Consider the following 15,820-nt stretch of genomic DNA (forward strand, 5'->3'; position numbering starts at 1 on the left):
GATGAGGATGGAGTATGATCTATAAAAACATGTAATATAATTTCACGTGCCAATGAAATTTGAGAGCTTAAATCTGAGCGGGCTTCCTGTGAGTAAAGAGTTTATTCACTATGGTAAATATTTTAGTCTTCTGTTTAGGAAAATGTTTCAGAGAAGGAACATGTTTTCACTGGTAAAAACAACAGCTGTAAATCAGAGGCCATGTAAGTTGTAAACAATTTCATATCCAGATGTTGTTTCATAAGAGAATCATCAAGAAACAACTAACATTGCTACTTAAACTGATCTCATGTTCTTCTTCCAGGAAACAGGGGTAAAGAGGAGTCTAATCCAAGTCAGCCCAGTATTACACTAAGTCCCTGTGTCACTGTGGTGACTTCATTTAGCAGGAATGGCGTAGAATGAGTTTTACTACAATACTAGAGGCTCTGCAGCAGTACATTCTCATCTGGATCAGAGGACACTCCAGGCACGCTTTTGTTCCAACATTTATTCCTCACTCCAAGCCATTAACTTCAGCTATTGCATTCAAGTTACTTGTAATTCATCTTGGCAAGCACTGGTCCCACATTGCAGAAGTTTGGCCCGTTGGCCACCTGACTTCATGAGTTAGATGAAGATCATTGGTACGAAGCCACCTTCAACTCACTTCCTTCAAATTTTTTATTGCATCCTTCAGTGAAAAATTATGTTTCAATCTGTGTGGAAAAGTTGAGGTTCAATGTATTTCAAATAGCAGTTAATAAAAAGCAATCTTACCTGAAAATCTATTTCAGTTTTATAAAGCTTTCAATCATAGCACATGATCTTCATTAACAGATGGAAACCAGTGGTCATGGAATTGTAGATGTTTATGTAGATAGATGAACTTTGACACTCAACATTTGAAATTTAAGACACAAAGTCCTTAAAGTGCTCTTCAAAAATGTAAGTTTGAACATCTTCTCTTATCAGCACCCTTGCATGAACATCATGTAATCTTTATGTTGTTATCAACAGTTTTGAAAAATGTTTGTTTAATCAGCAAACAACTTTCCTTGCCCCTACTGCAATACCCACAGGCATCAACATACCCAAGTGAACCACACCATGTGAAAACCTCTCCCCACAGTAGGTTCTGTGTGTCTGTGCTCTGTGGGTAATAAAAGTCAGTCTGACCCATCTATTGAACAGACCAGAGGAGCACGCCTACTTTTATCTCAGATGACCAGTTTTTAGCCTTGGTAGCAGCACGGCTCTAGTGATGACCATGTTGGTTTGTCAATCTTGGTCCAGACTGTAAAATATCTAAAACAACTACTGAATGGACTGATATGAAATTTGGTACAGTGACACCATGAGGTTCACATTTGTGGTTTTGAGGAAAATGTCTTGACAAGTATTGGTTGCCATGAGATTTGGTTCTGACACTCATGTCCCCCTAATGGCCAGGACACACTGCCTGTGTTGCATGATGTTACCTAATGTGGCTGATCCCTTAACTTTTCATCTAGTGTCATCATCAGGTCAAATTTGTTTTAAATTTCTTCAGCAGGTAAAAGACTAAATACTTGGTGGATTAGATTAGCTTTGGCTTTATGTTAGTAACTAGCAAATGTTAGCAATGCTAACATGCTAAACAATGATGGTGAAGATGGTAAAAGTTATACCTCCTTAACATTAGCATCCATGTTAGCATTGTCCAAAGTAATTCTCTCATTCACTCTCTCATTACACTCGACTCTCGATAGCTTACTCTATATTGAGCAGTGACCAACTGAAATGTCAGACACATACTAATCATTGTTACTTTGCATCGACAGTTAATTTTCACAGCTAAAGAATGTGGCATGTTACATTGTGGGACAGTAGTAGTGTCTATGCCATGGACACTACTGCACTAGTGGATACATTTACATACTTAAAATTCAGATTTAGCATATAGTACAGAGAACTGCTGTGCCAAAGTACAGCCAAACTCTTAAATGTATTAGTTAGCAGTGCACAAATAGACTTAAAAATTATAACACCCAGGTATCTTGTTCACAAAAGCTTGGTTTTGGTAGTTAAAGCATAAAACTTTAGTCAAATTTAAATATAAGTGGCAGAATTTCCTTTAACACAGAACTCATGTCATTTTTCTTTGAGGTACAGAAATGCTCCATCACTTTTCTCAATGATCATAATTGTGCTAATAATCTGCACACTGTTTGTGTAAGTGTAAAGCACCACAGGAATGGTAATTGTCTCTTTATAGTCTTGTTTTTCAGACTAAATATGTGGTCCAGCTTTATGTCATTCCTTTGGATACATGAAAATTGCAGCTAATTTCTTTACTGTTGACAGCCCCCAGCTGTTTACCACAGTAAACTCAAGTCTAAACCGTAAACTGTATATAAAAAGGTGTAAATCCAATCACCAAACCACAGAGATCTGTGTGAAAACCCATGAAACACCCATGTTACAGAGCATCCCCGTAGCTGCAGTTACATGTATCTATCCTCTAATCCCCCCTTTTAGTATTAGCTAGTTAGCCAGCTGGCTACATTGTGTATAGTCAGGGGATATGCAGAAACTCACTTCAGTTTCTCATGTCCACAAGGCAGAACTGTCAAACTGGGGAAGTGACCCCCAGCTCAGTAGGTTTTTATACAGGACAGACCTTTCCTCCATAAACTTCTCACAGTCAATCAGTCAACATGTCTCCCTTTCCAGGTCTTGACAATATTTTCACATTCCATTCAGCTGAATCATTGTGGTCCTTTCTCAAGCTTACGCCGTTTATCTGCGGTCTTGCAGCAACAATTTCCTTTATTTACAAAATGCAAATCCTATTTACTGAATGGTATCCACTTCTCTTAGAGTGGGAGTTCACAGATAATCTGAATACATGGCACAATACTGGAAATTTCATACCAGGACAACACCCTCTTCTCTTTTACTTAGAACTTTATTGGCAAGTTTTACAAAGATTAAAGCATCATTATAAAAAGTTTTTTGTTTCACAGTGTTGTATAGAAAGACATTGAAAATACAAAAAGAGCAAAATACTGTAACTTTTCCAAACATCTCTTACAAAATGTTCTGCAGCTCAGTCACTGTTGTTCCACAGGCTACATCATAGCATGTGAGTAACCACGTGGGACTTGTGCTCATCTGTTTGTTCAGTTTCTGCACCCAAAACATATGGGTTCACTCCCTCTGTGAGTGGGTGGGTGTGTGTGTGTGTGTGTGTGTGTGTGTGTGTGTGTGTGTGTGTGTGTGTGTGACTCATCATAACTGTTCAGAGGAGGAAGAAACTTTGAGGAGTGACTATTGCCTCACTCCACCTCGACAGGCTGGATGAGTTTTTCCGAGAAGATCCCAGAGTGCTTTTCTAGATCCATGTGCTGGTTCCAGCTCTCCTCCCTGATCCCCTTCACCAGGCCGTCCTGCTGCAAGAGACATTAAACACGTGTCAGACCTTAAGGAAGTAAATCAACCCTCTGATTGGACACTTACAATAACTTAGACTTAAAACAAAGTGTCTTATCTTACCATTTCAAAGTATTCACTCAAAAAGAAAAAGAAAGTAAAAGTGCTATGCTGGGATGAAAAGTATGTCACCAGCAGGATGCACAAAAAAAGAAAACAAGAAATCCCCAGAGTGTACTGACCTAAACAACATATTCAGGTTCAGAGAAAGGTCCACAGACAGAGGGAGCGGACTTGTGAAATAAAATATTCATTAATACATAGTGTGTAAATGGACTGAATGACTGAATTACATAAGACTGAATTGAATTAGAAAATGAAATCTAATTATAAATAAACAAAAAAATTAAATAAAGTTATATTTGAATTTAATTCAAATTTTAAACTAAATTTAGTCCAATTGCAAATTAGAAAATCAGTTAGAATTATACTAGATCAAATCAGACTTTGAATTAAATAAAAACTTAGAATGAAATGATATTTTAAAATTCAATTAAGTGTAAAATTAACTTCAAAATTAAATGAACCTTACATTAAAAATATCAATCACATTTATTTAAATTAGGATAGTTTTAATTAAATATTTTAGATATTTTATAAATTTCATTATGAACTTCATATGGAAAAGAAAAATATTGACTTGTTCTTTGACTTAAGTCACCCTTTAATGAGGTAGTTGTACATTTAGCACACAATGTACAGACAATGGCCAAGAAACCAGCTTTATTTATTTATTTATTTATTTGGTGATTATTTAATGTTCACTTAATGAATTAACAAGCAAATGTTTCTCTTTTTAATAGTTAATTATCATTGAATTTTTCCACAACACTGACACAATAGGGGACGTTACCTGCAGCATTTGACTGGTTGTGAGCAGGTCTCAGTGACTTACAGATCCTCTTAACTGCCTCTAACTTCTAACAACTGAGGTGGTGCTGGTTTTAGTGCGAATGATTTGTGAAATACTATTAGACCAAAAACAGAACTTGACAGGAGTCTTGAAGTGAAGGTGCATGCCAAACAGAAGCTACTTTCAGCCTTAGGATGTTTTGTGAATGGAGCCCCTGTTGTTTAGAAAGGATATTTTAATTTGAAACATTTTCTGCTTCAGATCCATTTTATCTACAGTGGAAATTTTCCACTGTGACATCAGCTGAACTAGTTGCCAACAGGAAAAAAAATATCACTCAACAAGAAAAAGAAATTAAGCTGTGATGAAAAGTATGTTACCAGCAGGATGCAAAAAAAAAAAAAAAATGTACTGGACTAAACAACATGTTCAGGTTCAGGTTCAGAGAAAGCTCCACGGGCAGAAGGAGGGAACGGGCTTCACAGGAAATCTGGCTCTTTCTATCTTTTCTATCTCTGAAGAACCACGGGAAGTGAGATATGCTTTAGAAGAACACACACAAACCTCTCGAGTGTCAGCAAGCACCAGGATGACATCTCCCTGCTCAAACTGCAGCAGGCCGTCTTCAGACGCTGCATGACTCTCCAGCGCCACCCCCTGGTGTAAAAACATGGAATACATCGAGGCAAACTTAATACTGAAAATGGCAGTTTACACTGATGTAGTTTCACTTTTAAATGTCAGTTCACCTAAATTATTAAATAAAAAAAATCTAGGTTTGGAGATTTTCATCCAACCAAATAAAATGAAGGTTAAATGGAATTAGTTTGTGGTGCTCACAGATTTGACCAATAACATTCAAGAAATTCAACAGCAACTGGTCTATACACACATATACACAAAGAACACACTGTTAACCGTTTCCTCGGTGTAAAGCACTTCCAATAAAATCTTTTCACAGCAAAGTTTTTTAAATGTGTGTTTTTTTTAAATGCCATAAGCAACCACAAGAGAAAATTCCATCCACCTCCTCTGTGTTGGAGCAGAGGCACAAATCTAAAAACCCTGACAAATCAAACAGACGTTATCTACATGGCTCGATACCACTGGAGCTAGGAAATGGATGGAGATAGGAAATTAGTTTTCTTTTTAATAATCCGGGGAACCAAAAGTTGAACTCAAAGTTCAATGTCCTGGTTCAAACATACCGCACCACTGTGTGCAAAAAAGAAACAGATATTTTGGCCACTTAGAGGAAGTGGAAACACAACACTGACATATCATCTTTTCAGTTCATAAGATTATTTACACTAATATGTGGCTCTTTAGCTGCTGAATGCTCCACTATGTTTATAGCTGGGTGTAGCTGTGTCTGTCTGCTGGTAGTGTACAGCAGGTTGCTGGAGCTTTTTCTTTGAAAACTGCGCTGGCCCTAACGGCTCAGCACTCTGCAACATAACAACACACATGCACATTCAGAAAACATGGGATGGGATGCACTTGTTTTTAACTTCAAAAGTCACAAAGCATTGAACAACAAGTGCGTCCCAGCCAGGTTCATCACTTTTTAGTGTCCCCTGGAATTACTGCCATTGTGTTGTGAGCATTTTGCAGCACATGTGTTGTGAAACTGATGAAGACGTTTTCTGAATCTAATTGCGTTTTGGCTGTTTGCATGTCTTTTAAGTTGCGGTGCTTGAGCTCTCGGGGCCACCGTAGAAAACAGCCGCCTGCTATGAGAGCAGTGAAAATCATAGCTGTGGCCCAGACAATGAAACAATGAGCTGAAACTTACTACAAAGCTCCATAAAGCCGAGGACAGCTGCAGATTCAGCTGATAACTGTCCGTAGGTTCATCACGAACTGTTTCACATTATCATTTGATACGCTGTTAATATAAAAAAAATATTGATTATAGCCACTTTAAAACATAGTTGGGTACCTTGTATAGGAAGCCAGGTGGACTGTGGGAACTGGAGTCATCTCCTGATTCAGCTGTCTCCTGGTTGACTGGCGCTTCTTTTGTCTCCTCCTGCTCCTCAGCAGGGAGGAGGGGGGAAGCGTCTGTGGAGTGGAAGGACAGGCGAGGAGCAGGAACTGGTGCAGGTTTGGGCTCGGCCTCCTCTGATGTAGGATCACTCACAGCCTCCTGCTCCGCACTCTGTGGGGCATCGCTCTCTGCAGAGTCAGAGGGACTGGACGCTTCCTGACTTGCTGCCTCTGACTTTGCAACTCCCACCCCGGAGTCATCCGACTGGTTTGTAGCAAGCTCTGCTTCAGCTTCAGCTTCAGCTTCAGCATCAACATCAACTTCAGCATCAGCTTCAGCCGCAGCATCAACTTCAGCATCATCTTCAGCCACCGCCGCCGCCGCCTCCTCCTCCTCTGCGTCCTCTGGACTTTGACCGCCTGTGCTCCTGTCGCTGTTCTCATTGTCACACACCGACTGCCTCTTGGGCGTGTTGGTGCCGCTGGAGCTGAGATCCGAATCTGACGAGTTGACATCTTTGGATGAGACGCTGCTCTCCTCCGGTGGGTTGGTTTCTTCAGAGATGCTTTGAGTTCGCTGGACAGGGGAAGAAGGTGCAGCGTCTTTACCGTTTTGGGTGGAGGCGTGGATGGAGACATGGTCAGCTGGGAACGCAGTATTGCAGGGGATGGGGTTGGAGATAACCAGCGACTTCCTCTTCTTTGACTTGGTTGACGTGCTACTTGAAGAAAAAGTGCATGTTATTTCTACTGAAGGAAAATGGCAGACAGGTAGGTTTGTATGTTGGGAACACTGTAACCACCGATGAGGAAACACAATTCCTTACCTGTTCAGACCCTTGATGATGAAAGCTTTCCCAGAGTGTTGAGTCTCCAGTTTCTTCATCACATTGTAGAGCTCCCGGTTAAGCTGCAAAACAAAGCGCAACATAAACAAACAATTCAACTCGCGACACAAATACCTCATTAAATCTTATGTAAAACTGTAGTCATAGTAACAGTTGTCGTGGCTGTTTTTAAACCATCAAACACTTCAAATTACTCGTGTGAGAGTGATGAAAAAAAATGGATCTGTATCTCTTACCACACTCATTTCCTTGTAGAAGACATCTCTCAGGTTTGATACGTTTTGGAACACGGTCACGTAGCAACCTATACGGCTACAGAGACAAAGACAACAGCTCAGTTTATCTACGTGGCATTCTTCAGGAAGTTAAACGTCAAGTTCAACATTTCAAGAGCAGCCACATCGTAGATAAGAGTCCTGCCAGTGGGAAACACTATGATGCACATTTACACATCGGATCTGAGTTTCAGTTTTATTTTTTCACCTCACAAAAAACTTTCAGTCGAGAATAAAGTCAAAGAACATAATCATGTTTTGTTCTATAGCCACAACAATTTATCAGCCAATAATAAACAAAGATAAACCCGTAACAAATTACAATCTTCATATGGTTCCTTTAGATTTGTTATGTAAGGCCCTGTTCAGGCCCGGCATTCACATCCGTATCAGATGATTCAATCACAAGTGGCAAGCTCTGAGTTCAGGTGTGAACACACCCAAGATGCATGAAGGACGCATTTGAGCTCCGATCACTCAGACCACATTCAGAGCTGATCTGCGCCACATGTGGCCACATTCTTTCAGCGGTGTGTTTAATTTTTCAGAAGGGTAAAAACTTTCATTTCATTATAGAGCTGTGTAATGATTCATTTAATCCCTTCTTGCAACACACACACACATACACTCTTTGTTGGACTGGCTAGAAACAACAATACATATGTTTTTATATGCATATGGAGCGGGGAAGTGGAATCCAATCACAAGTGGTCACTAGAAACACACGTGAAGTTTTAATAGCAGGTGTGACCTGGCGTGCTTAGAGCTGTGCACTCGTCAGTGAATCACTCGAGCTCCTGTCAGAACAGGACCTAAAAGAACTGTGACTAAGAAACGCACTGAGTGGAACTTTTAACAGTGAAAAATGAAACTTGCGAGTGCTCTCTGGTGGACAAGCTATATAATAAAGACACTGTTTATACTTAACGTTAATCCGTTTGGCATTTCCACACTGCAATGTCTTGTCACTTATAGGCTGACACATACACAGGTAGAGATAGACTGTCTCTGCAATAAGCTCAGATTAGCCAATTTATCTGTCGTGTTCTACTTTGCATTCAATTCCCATATTATTCTTGCACAGTTTGAGTTGGTTTTTGATTAAAATCACACCTAGGATCCTTCTGATCCAGATATAAAGCAAAGATGAGAACATCCAGGTCTGCAGTCTTTTCAGACAGACTTCTGTCTTTCAATACCACTGGCACTGAGAAAAGTGACAGGAAGCAGGTTCACAGGTCTTTGTTGCATGTCATGCCCACATCTCTTTCTCTCTTCATTTTATCGAACACAGGCTTTAACACCACCCACAAGAATAAAAATAAAAAAGGGAAATGCTGTGAAAACCTTTGTTTTGCCATAAATTAAACATGAAATGTTACAGTAAATAATGTGTTTTAATTGCTTTATTTTTGCTCATCTCCACACACATTAAGTTCAAGACACTTGCACATGAGCTTTTAACCTGTTTATTCCTACAAAGATGCTCTGCCTTTACTCGTCTTGTCATGTCATGATCCAACATTGCAAACGTACCTCTGATAGAGAACAGGCAGCTCCTCTCTCAGCTCTTTATTTATTTCTTCAAAGACATTCTGGGCTTTGTTAAACTCCTCTTCTGCCTGTCAGAGGATTTTAAAGTCGTTAAAAAAAAACAAAAAAAATGTATATAGTGTTTTATCAGCCAACACTGTGGATTTCTGTGCTGTGTGTAATGTAATATATACGCTACCTTTGCGATTTTGGCGTCATCCTTTTTCTTGGCACTGTGCAGCGCCTCCAGGTGGTGACGTGCCGAGTCGTAGTCCACCAGCTTGCGACCGCGTTTAGCGACTCGTTCCTGAAAAACAGGTATCGGTTTCTACTAAGTGAGCGTGACGACCTCTACCGGTGTCAAAAGATCAGACAGATTCGTGTGCAGTAACTGCCTCGGGTTTAAAAGCCTCATGTTACCTTGACCTCAGGGAACTGGCTCGTGTAGTTCTCCATTGTTCGGACAATCTGGTCGCTCATTTTCTCTTCATAGTCGTTCCACAGCAAATCTTCACTCTGAGAGACACAGTCGGTGTTACATCAGTTAACTGCTACACAATTTTAACCGGGGCGCTAACACTGTTCCAGCGAAGGACTGTTCCACAAACTAACGATATGTAGTAACCAACCTCAGCAGATGGATTATGATCCTCCTGAGTCACTACATCTATTAACTTTAGTGTAGTGGAGGAAACACTGTCCATAATAGAAGAGCCAAATATAAATATTTCATAGTACTTACCATTGGCCTCATTTTGATTTAACATAAAATTGTCTCTTCTATTCTGTATTTCACTTATCCTCACAGCAACTTGATTAGCAGCTAAATTATGCGCAAGTGTTATCAAAGAGTGATGGAAAAGTTAGAACAAATACAATGTGCTGTTTAATGTGTGTAATATATTCAATATCTAAGACATTTCTGATATATTCATATTTGTCAAACTTAAAATGTGCATCACAACTGTTTACTAGTATGTGGAACAACATTCCTGTCAGTAGGCTCCTCATTTTCCTCTCTGTCTCCATCTTGTTTTCATTCTAAATACAGAAACAAGATCCTGCAACATCATGTTTTTGTTTCTATTTGGCTCTTTCAGAACAACAACCATCACTGCAGCACTCCACTGATCCACTCATCCACTCATCCACTCATCCAGGCTTCATGGCTCTGTGGCCTCTCCACAGCAACTGACACATGAAAGCTGCTTGGAGTTTGTAAAAGAAAAAAAAAAGAAAAATTCTCTGGTCTGATGAAACCAAGAATTAACTGTTTGGTCTCAATTCTAAACATCAAGTCTGTAGGAAAGAAGGCGTGATCTTCAGACTTGGTTGTCTGTCTGGAAGTTTCTCCCATCACCACACAGGATCTCTGGAGCTCAGCCAGAGTGACCATCAGGTTCTTAGTCAGCTCTTTTACCGAGGCCCTTCACTGACTGCTCAGTTTGGGGTGTGCGCTCAGCTCTAGGAAGAGTCCTGGTTGTTCCAAACATCTTCCGTCTCACAATGATGGAGCCCACTGTGCTCTTGAGGAACCTTCATAGCAGCAGAAATGTTTTTTTGTGTCCTTCCCCACACAATCCCGTCTCTGAGCTCTGCAGCAGCTCCTTACTCCTCTTCGGTTTTTGCTCTGATATATTATCGGCTGCGAGACCTTAGACAGGTGTGTGTCTTTCCAAATCATGTCCAATCCGCTGACTTTACCACAGGTGGACTCCAATCAAGACATAGAAACATCTCAAAGATGATCAAGAGAAATGGGAGGAATCTATCTATCAAGAGTCCTGAATACTTGTGTCAATGTGAGATTTCAGTTTTTCAATTTCAAAAATTCAGTTTTTACTTTGTCGTTATGGGGAAAGGAGTGCAGACAGATTTTTTTTTATTTGAGCATAAGGCTCCAACATAACAGCAGGTGAAAAAACTGAAAGCTTCAGAATAATTTCCAAATACATGTTTCCATGGTAATCTAGATGAAGCTTGTTCCAACCCGCTTGGTGAAACCAAATATCCTGAAAAACAAGCCTGTCCTGCTGAAATCAAGTGATTTCTATCAGGTTATCTGGCTCTAAGATTACTGTTACACCACATATTCACACATCATGAACTTACCTCTGTAATGACGGCAAGGTCCTCCGCCCCGTTCCAGTCCGACTCGTAGATGTCTCGCAACGTCTGGGACAGCCGCTTCGACGTCTCGTGCACAGCTGTGGGGAAAAAGCGCAGGAAACTGTAGCATCTAAAATAAAATGTTATAATGTCATCATGACTCCACATGGATCAGCTTATCATTTGCATCAGCAGCACACAGAGCATTGTGGTGGTATTGTTTTAAGGGGTTTGTGGGACCGTTACACCCACACCGAGAAGGTCACAACAACACTGGTTTCCTGAGTGCAGCTCACAATGCAGGAGCAAGAGCTGACACAACACCAGGAACTCAACGGTTCCTCGCACACGGATCACATATGCTCTGCTGCGTCTGCTGTTTTTCCAGTGCAGGATTTTATTTGTTTTTGTGCAACATGGCAACGCAGACAGAATTGCAAAAGTCGAGACACAAGAGCTATGAATAGAGGAAATTCACTTCCCTATTATCAACTTACTCTCCTGAGCAGAGAGTGGTGCTCTGTTAGCGCTGTCATGTGTGTCTGTGGATGCTGCGAACACCCACCTTTCACTGCCGTGTAGTAAGCTTTGACATCTTTAAACAACCTGCCTCCATCCATCTGTGTGCAGAAGCAAAGAAGAAGATTAAAGTTAAATTCAGCGACGCCCCAAGTAAGAGTTTCACTATGGATCTATTCCACTCATTTCCTTAAAAACCTGAAGAAATGAAATCAATGTGTTTCTGTTTTAACTGCAGACCACTTTCGTTTGCAGACTTTTTGTGTCGAGCTGCATATAATCAGAGTACAATACAACCCGACCACAACATGGAGTTTAAATTAAATTACAATTAAAAAAACTTTTTTTGTGGTGGTATGTAGTGGTGAAGTGAAAGCAGCATTGTGTAAGACTTCCTTCCTGTTGCTCCTCATCGGTTTCCCTCCAAATATGTGCCCTATGGTTGTTGCCTTAGACACTGAATGAGCCTTGACCAACTTTAAAGTGAACCTGTAACGTTTGCCTAACAGCGTATTGTGGCCACAAGTCAGGAATACTAAAACAACAGTAGAAGAAGTAGAAAAGAGCCATAAAGATTTGGTCATTTCTATCATACAGCAATATTAATCTAAAGTTTGCTAATATTAGCATGAAGGCTAATGGTCATACCAGACCAAGTAAGGCTGTAACAGCAAAACCTCTGAGTGTATTACACTGAGTAAGGGTGCTTTTTACTGCTTTTAAATTCAACTTTTAAATTTGTAAAGAAATAAATTGTGAGTTTTCCTCTGTCAGAAGTTCTATAGTGTTGCTTCAAATCCTTTCAAAGACCAAAAATGAGTCGAATCATAAGTTCATAAGGATGTGAATAGTAATGTTAGTGTACAGATATCTAGAGTAGAGATACTAAGCTGTATTTGTGCACAATCAGTGAAAAAATAAGAGACTTTCAGCTTGTTTCCTGTTTTCGAGGGTAAGCTGACTGAACTTGTGGGTTGGCATCTCAATGCAAAAACAAAAAAAAAAAAAAAAGTAGAGGTAGCAGTAATCAATTTAACTGGAAATGAGCTGTTTAACATTAAAAGCAGACTGAACATGACTTGTATTTTGGCCTCGGAGTGAATGGCGAAGGACTACCATGTGAAGTACCTGTTGTTTGTTGAGGTTCTGGAAGCAAAGCTCAAACTGCTCGTCCTTGGTCTCCATGGTTTTGCCCAGTTTCTGAAGGACCTGAGAAAGGACAGCAGGGTGAGAAAGTTTCAACATTAGACAGACGAGGGTTTCTAGCATCAGTGATCAGTGGAGCGAGGGCAACAGGCTGGCCCGGAGGATTTATTTATCAGTCCAGATATATGGCTGATATCTCACTGTTAATCATGACAGAGTAATACATCATAAACCACATACTGCTATGGCTCACCTACATGTGGCTAATGATTACAGGGCGCTTCACAGTCCACTGCATGCAGGTGTTTGAAAGACTGAATGACACATTTCATGACCTTTAGGTTTAAATCTGCTACAAAGCAGCTCTCATTATGTCTATCCTCCCAATTTCTGAGATCATAAAAAAAAAAAGAAAAACCCTGAATCCCTAAAATAGGCTTCGATCTTGGAACTTCAGGGTAACTCCAGCCAGACGTTGCAGTTTCTGTTTTTAGGTGGAGCAGCGAAATCAAACATGTCAACCACAAACTGAGTGAGAAAGGCTCAACAAGCGAGAGGAAGTGCACAGTCAGGAAGTGGCAGCTTTTGTGTCCACACACAGCTGCACAGCTCTTAACAACACCGTGGTGCTCTGACAGGGGACAGTCCAGCTACTGTTTTATTAATGCATCAGGCCAAGAGTCTGGTGATCCTTAAAAATTATGTAGTTTATAACACACAGAGGGCAAGGCCCGGAGCGTGTGGTTTCATCTTGTATAGTGAAGGGTCTGCACGCACTCTTTCCCTTTCCCCTCATGGTCACTATCACTGGTTCTTATCCAGTTAGACTTGGCATGATTTGATCCTCTCGCCCTGGAGCAATTCATTTTGAGTTATGGCTGTACAGACCGAAATAACGGTACCTCAGATTGGGAGGGTACCAACAGCGACACAACAACATATTTATGAGCAAAACAGCCACTCTTATTTTCCAACTTCTTCTAAGATAAATAATTCAACTATTTTTAACTATGAAACTCGTTTAAGGATCCTTCTTGTCCCAGTTTGGGAGTATATGTAGTGCACTACCAACTACACCCCTTTCTAAACAAACTGTGTATTCATGCTAAGAAAAAGTCTGGTTAATGTTACAGTTATTAAATGTATGGCTCCACAAAACAAACTTGGTTGTTTAAAACAAGCTCGAATCAGACTGTCTGGTGTCTTACCAAACTGATGACAGTGCATGTAGTTTACAATCTTTTTTTTTTTTTTTTTTTACAAAGTTGTTTTCCCTGGCTCACCTTCTCCTGAGCTCGATTCAGGGACTTCTGGACCCGCTTGGCGAGGAATCCGGCTCCAGCCTGCAGGTTTGGGCCCATCTTGTTGTCAGCCATCGTCACTCTTCTCTGTGTTTCTCCTCTCTCTGACTGTAGCCCACCTCCCGTCTGCTTCCTCTTGAGAAACTGACTCACCGCGACTCAACTTCAGCTCAGGGCGGAGGAGGTGGAGCAAATGTCAAGACACGAACACACACACACACACACACACAGGCTTTGATCAACCCAGCTGAGACCGAGGTCCTTCACGTCATCATGAGCAGGAGTCTGCTCTTGTTCAGACTTGTTGAAGTTGTTACCGAGAAGCGTGTGTGCGTGTCCCGGTGTGTAGAGCAGACATGAGCCGCGCTGCGGTGGAGCTGCACCCCGCTCCCTCTGCTCTGCCGCCCGGTAGAGCTGGAAGTATGGAAGTCGTCCAACGGCAATCACCTGTAAACTATGAGCGCGGATTGCGTTTCTCTGATGATGCGTACCTGAATTCAGCAACGTGACGTAAGCAGAGGAGACGCGTGGTAGCGGCAGTGGCTGAGATGCTGCTTTCACGTGTGCCTCAAAAATTCAGTTTATTTGAGTTGTTAAATGACATATGCAGGTTTGTATGTCAGCCATAGGCTCTCAACTGTTGTCAGCTTAATGTCAAATATATGCATCACTTCATTTAAATCAGTCTCTTATCTGACATGAACTTCTTTACCCTCTCTGATCAGCCTGTTTCTTCACTCTGATACTGATATCATTGAGCTGAGCTGTTTGCTGAGTTTTTCTCTGTTGACACATCTGCTTCTCATAACATTGACATGACTAATAGTTCCACCCCAATGTGTGACAAAACAAGACGCTCTTTATTACACTTCATTTGACTGAAATGAATACAGCAGACATGAAAGCTCCACTGACTGAACGTGAGTCCACGGCCCACAGCCTCCTGATACAGTTTGTACGTGTAAATGTGACTTTTGTGTAGATGACATTGATATGAAAAAGCAAACCTCACTAAAACATACTAATGTAACAAAAATGTAGGCCTTTGTGGACTCATCCATACTGATGTCAATAGGATTAACCAGAGCCATAATCCTCACTCACACACACACACACACACACACACACACACACACACACACACACACACACACACACACACACACACATATTATGACTCCCAACAAGTTTGTGATTTCCTCTGATACAGTTGAGGTCAACTGTTCTATCTGCCAGACACAATAATGTGGACGAACTATCACGTGTTGCTGAAATGTTGGAGGTTGTCTTTCTGACTCCATCCCTCTTTTTCTTTCTCCTGGAACTTGGTTCATATCTTTTTCCCCATCCCCCTGAAAAATATGTCCTTGCATTCATATTGTTCTTTTCCAGCTTCAGCCTTTGGATAGAGAAATCTAAATAAACAGTTAGCAGAGGAAAAATTGTACGTCATTTTAAGTGAATGTATTGTTGTAGTTATGCTTGTCTGACAGCTGACAGGTTGCCATTTGTTAACCTGTACTGTCCTAGTGGTAACATGTGGAAATACAGCACAGCCTGCAGTACTTGTAATTCTTATCATACAATACTTATATAATCATTCTTTGTTTTACTTGTATTTGGTAGCTCATAATGTTTTTTTTAACTGTTTAAATTTTTGAAAACTGGAATGAACTCCATGAGATGCTTTTTCGCAGCCACCACTGCTGCTCCTGCCGAAAATATAACAACTAATTTCCTGTTGAATTTTGGGACGCCTGTCACTTTCACCTCCACAGTGTGCTCACCTCCTTC

The 15,820-nt window shown here is 40.7% G+C and overlaps 1 protein-coding gene across 4 annotated transcripts; it reads right to left on the bottom strand.

The window, feature by feature from the left end:
- Positions 1–2,910: 2,910 nt before the first annotated feature.
- Positions 2,911–14,483, bottom strand: bin2b (bridging integrator 2b). Of its 4 annotated transcripts, none has more exons than XM_056364285.1 (12): positions 14,009–14,483; positions 12,708–12,788; positions 11,626–11,680; positions 11,064–11,158; positions 9,372–9,467; positions 9,151–9,258; positions 8,955–9,040; positions 7,380–7,455; positions 7,123–7,205; positions 6,249–7,017; positions 4,871–4,963; positions 2,911–3,410 (listed from the first exon to the last, which is right to left on the bottom strand). In XM_056364285.1, exons 1-12 carry the CDS (start codon positions 14,099–14,101, stop codon positions 3,300–3,302), a joined length of 1,746 nt encoding a protein of 581 aa, XP_056220260.1. In that variant the 5' UTR covers positions 14,102–14,483; the 3' UTR covers positions 2,911–3,299. The 4 variants fall into 4 exon arrangements, with proteins under 4 accessions (XP_056220260.1, XP_056220270.1, XP_056220240.1 ...); XM_056364295.1 differs by having other exon boundaries at positions 6,249–7,014; positions 14,009–14,481; XM_056364265.1 differs by having other exon boundaries at positions 2,911–3,413; positions 14,009–14,481.
- Positions 14,484–15,820: the final 1,337 nt, after the last annotated feature.

This window comes from Seriola aureovittata, chromosome 2 (genome assembly GCF_021018895.1).
Source record: "Seriola aureovittata isolate HTS-2021-v1 ecotype China chromosome 2, ASM2101889v1, whole genome shotgun sequence".
In the NCBI taxonomy this organism is placed as follows: Eukaryota; Metazoa; Chordata; class Actinopteri; order Carangiformes; family Carangidae; genus Seriola; species Seriola aureovittata.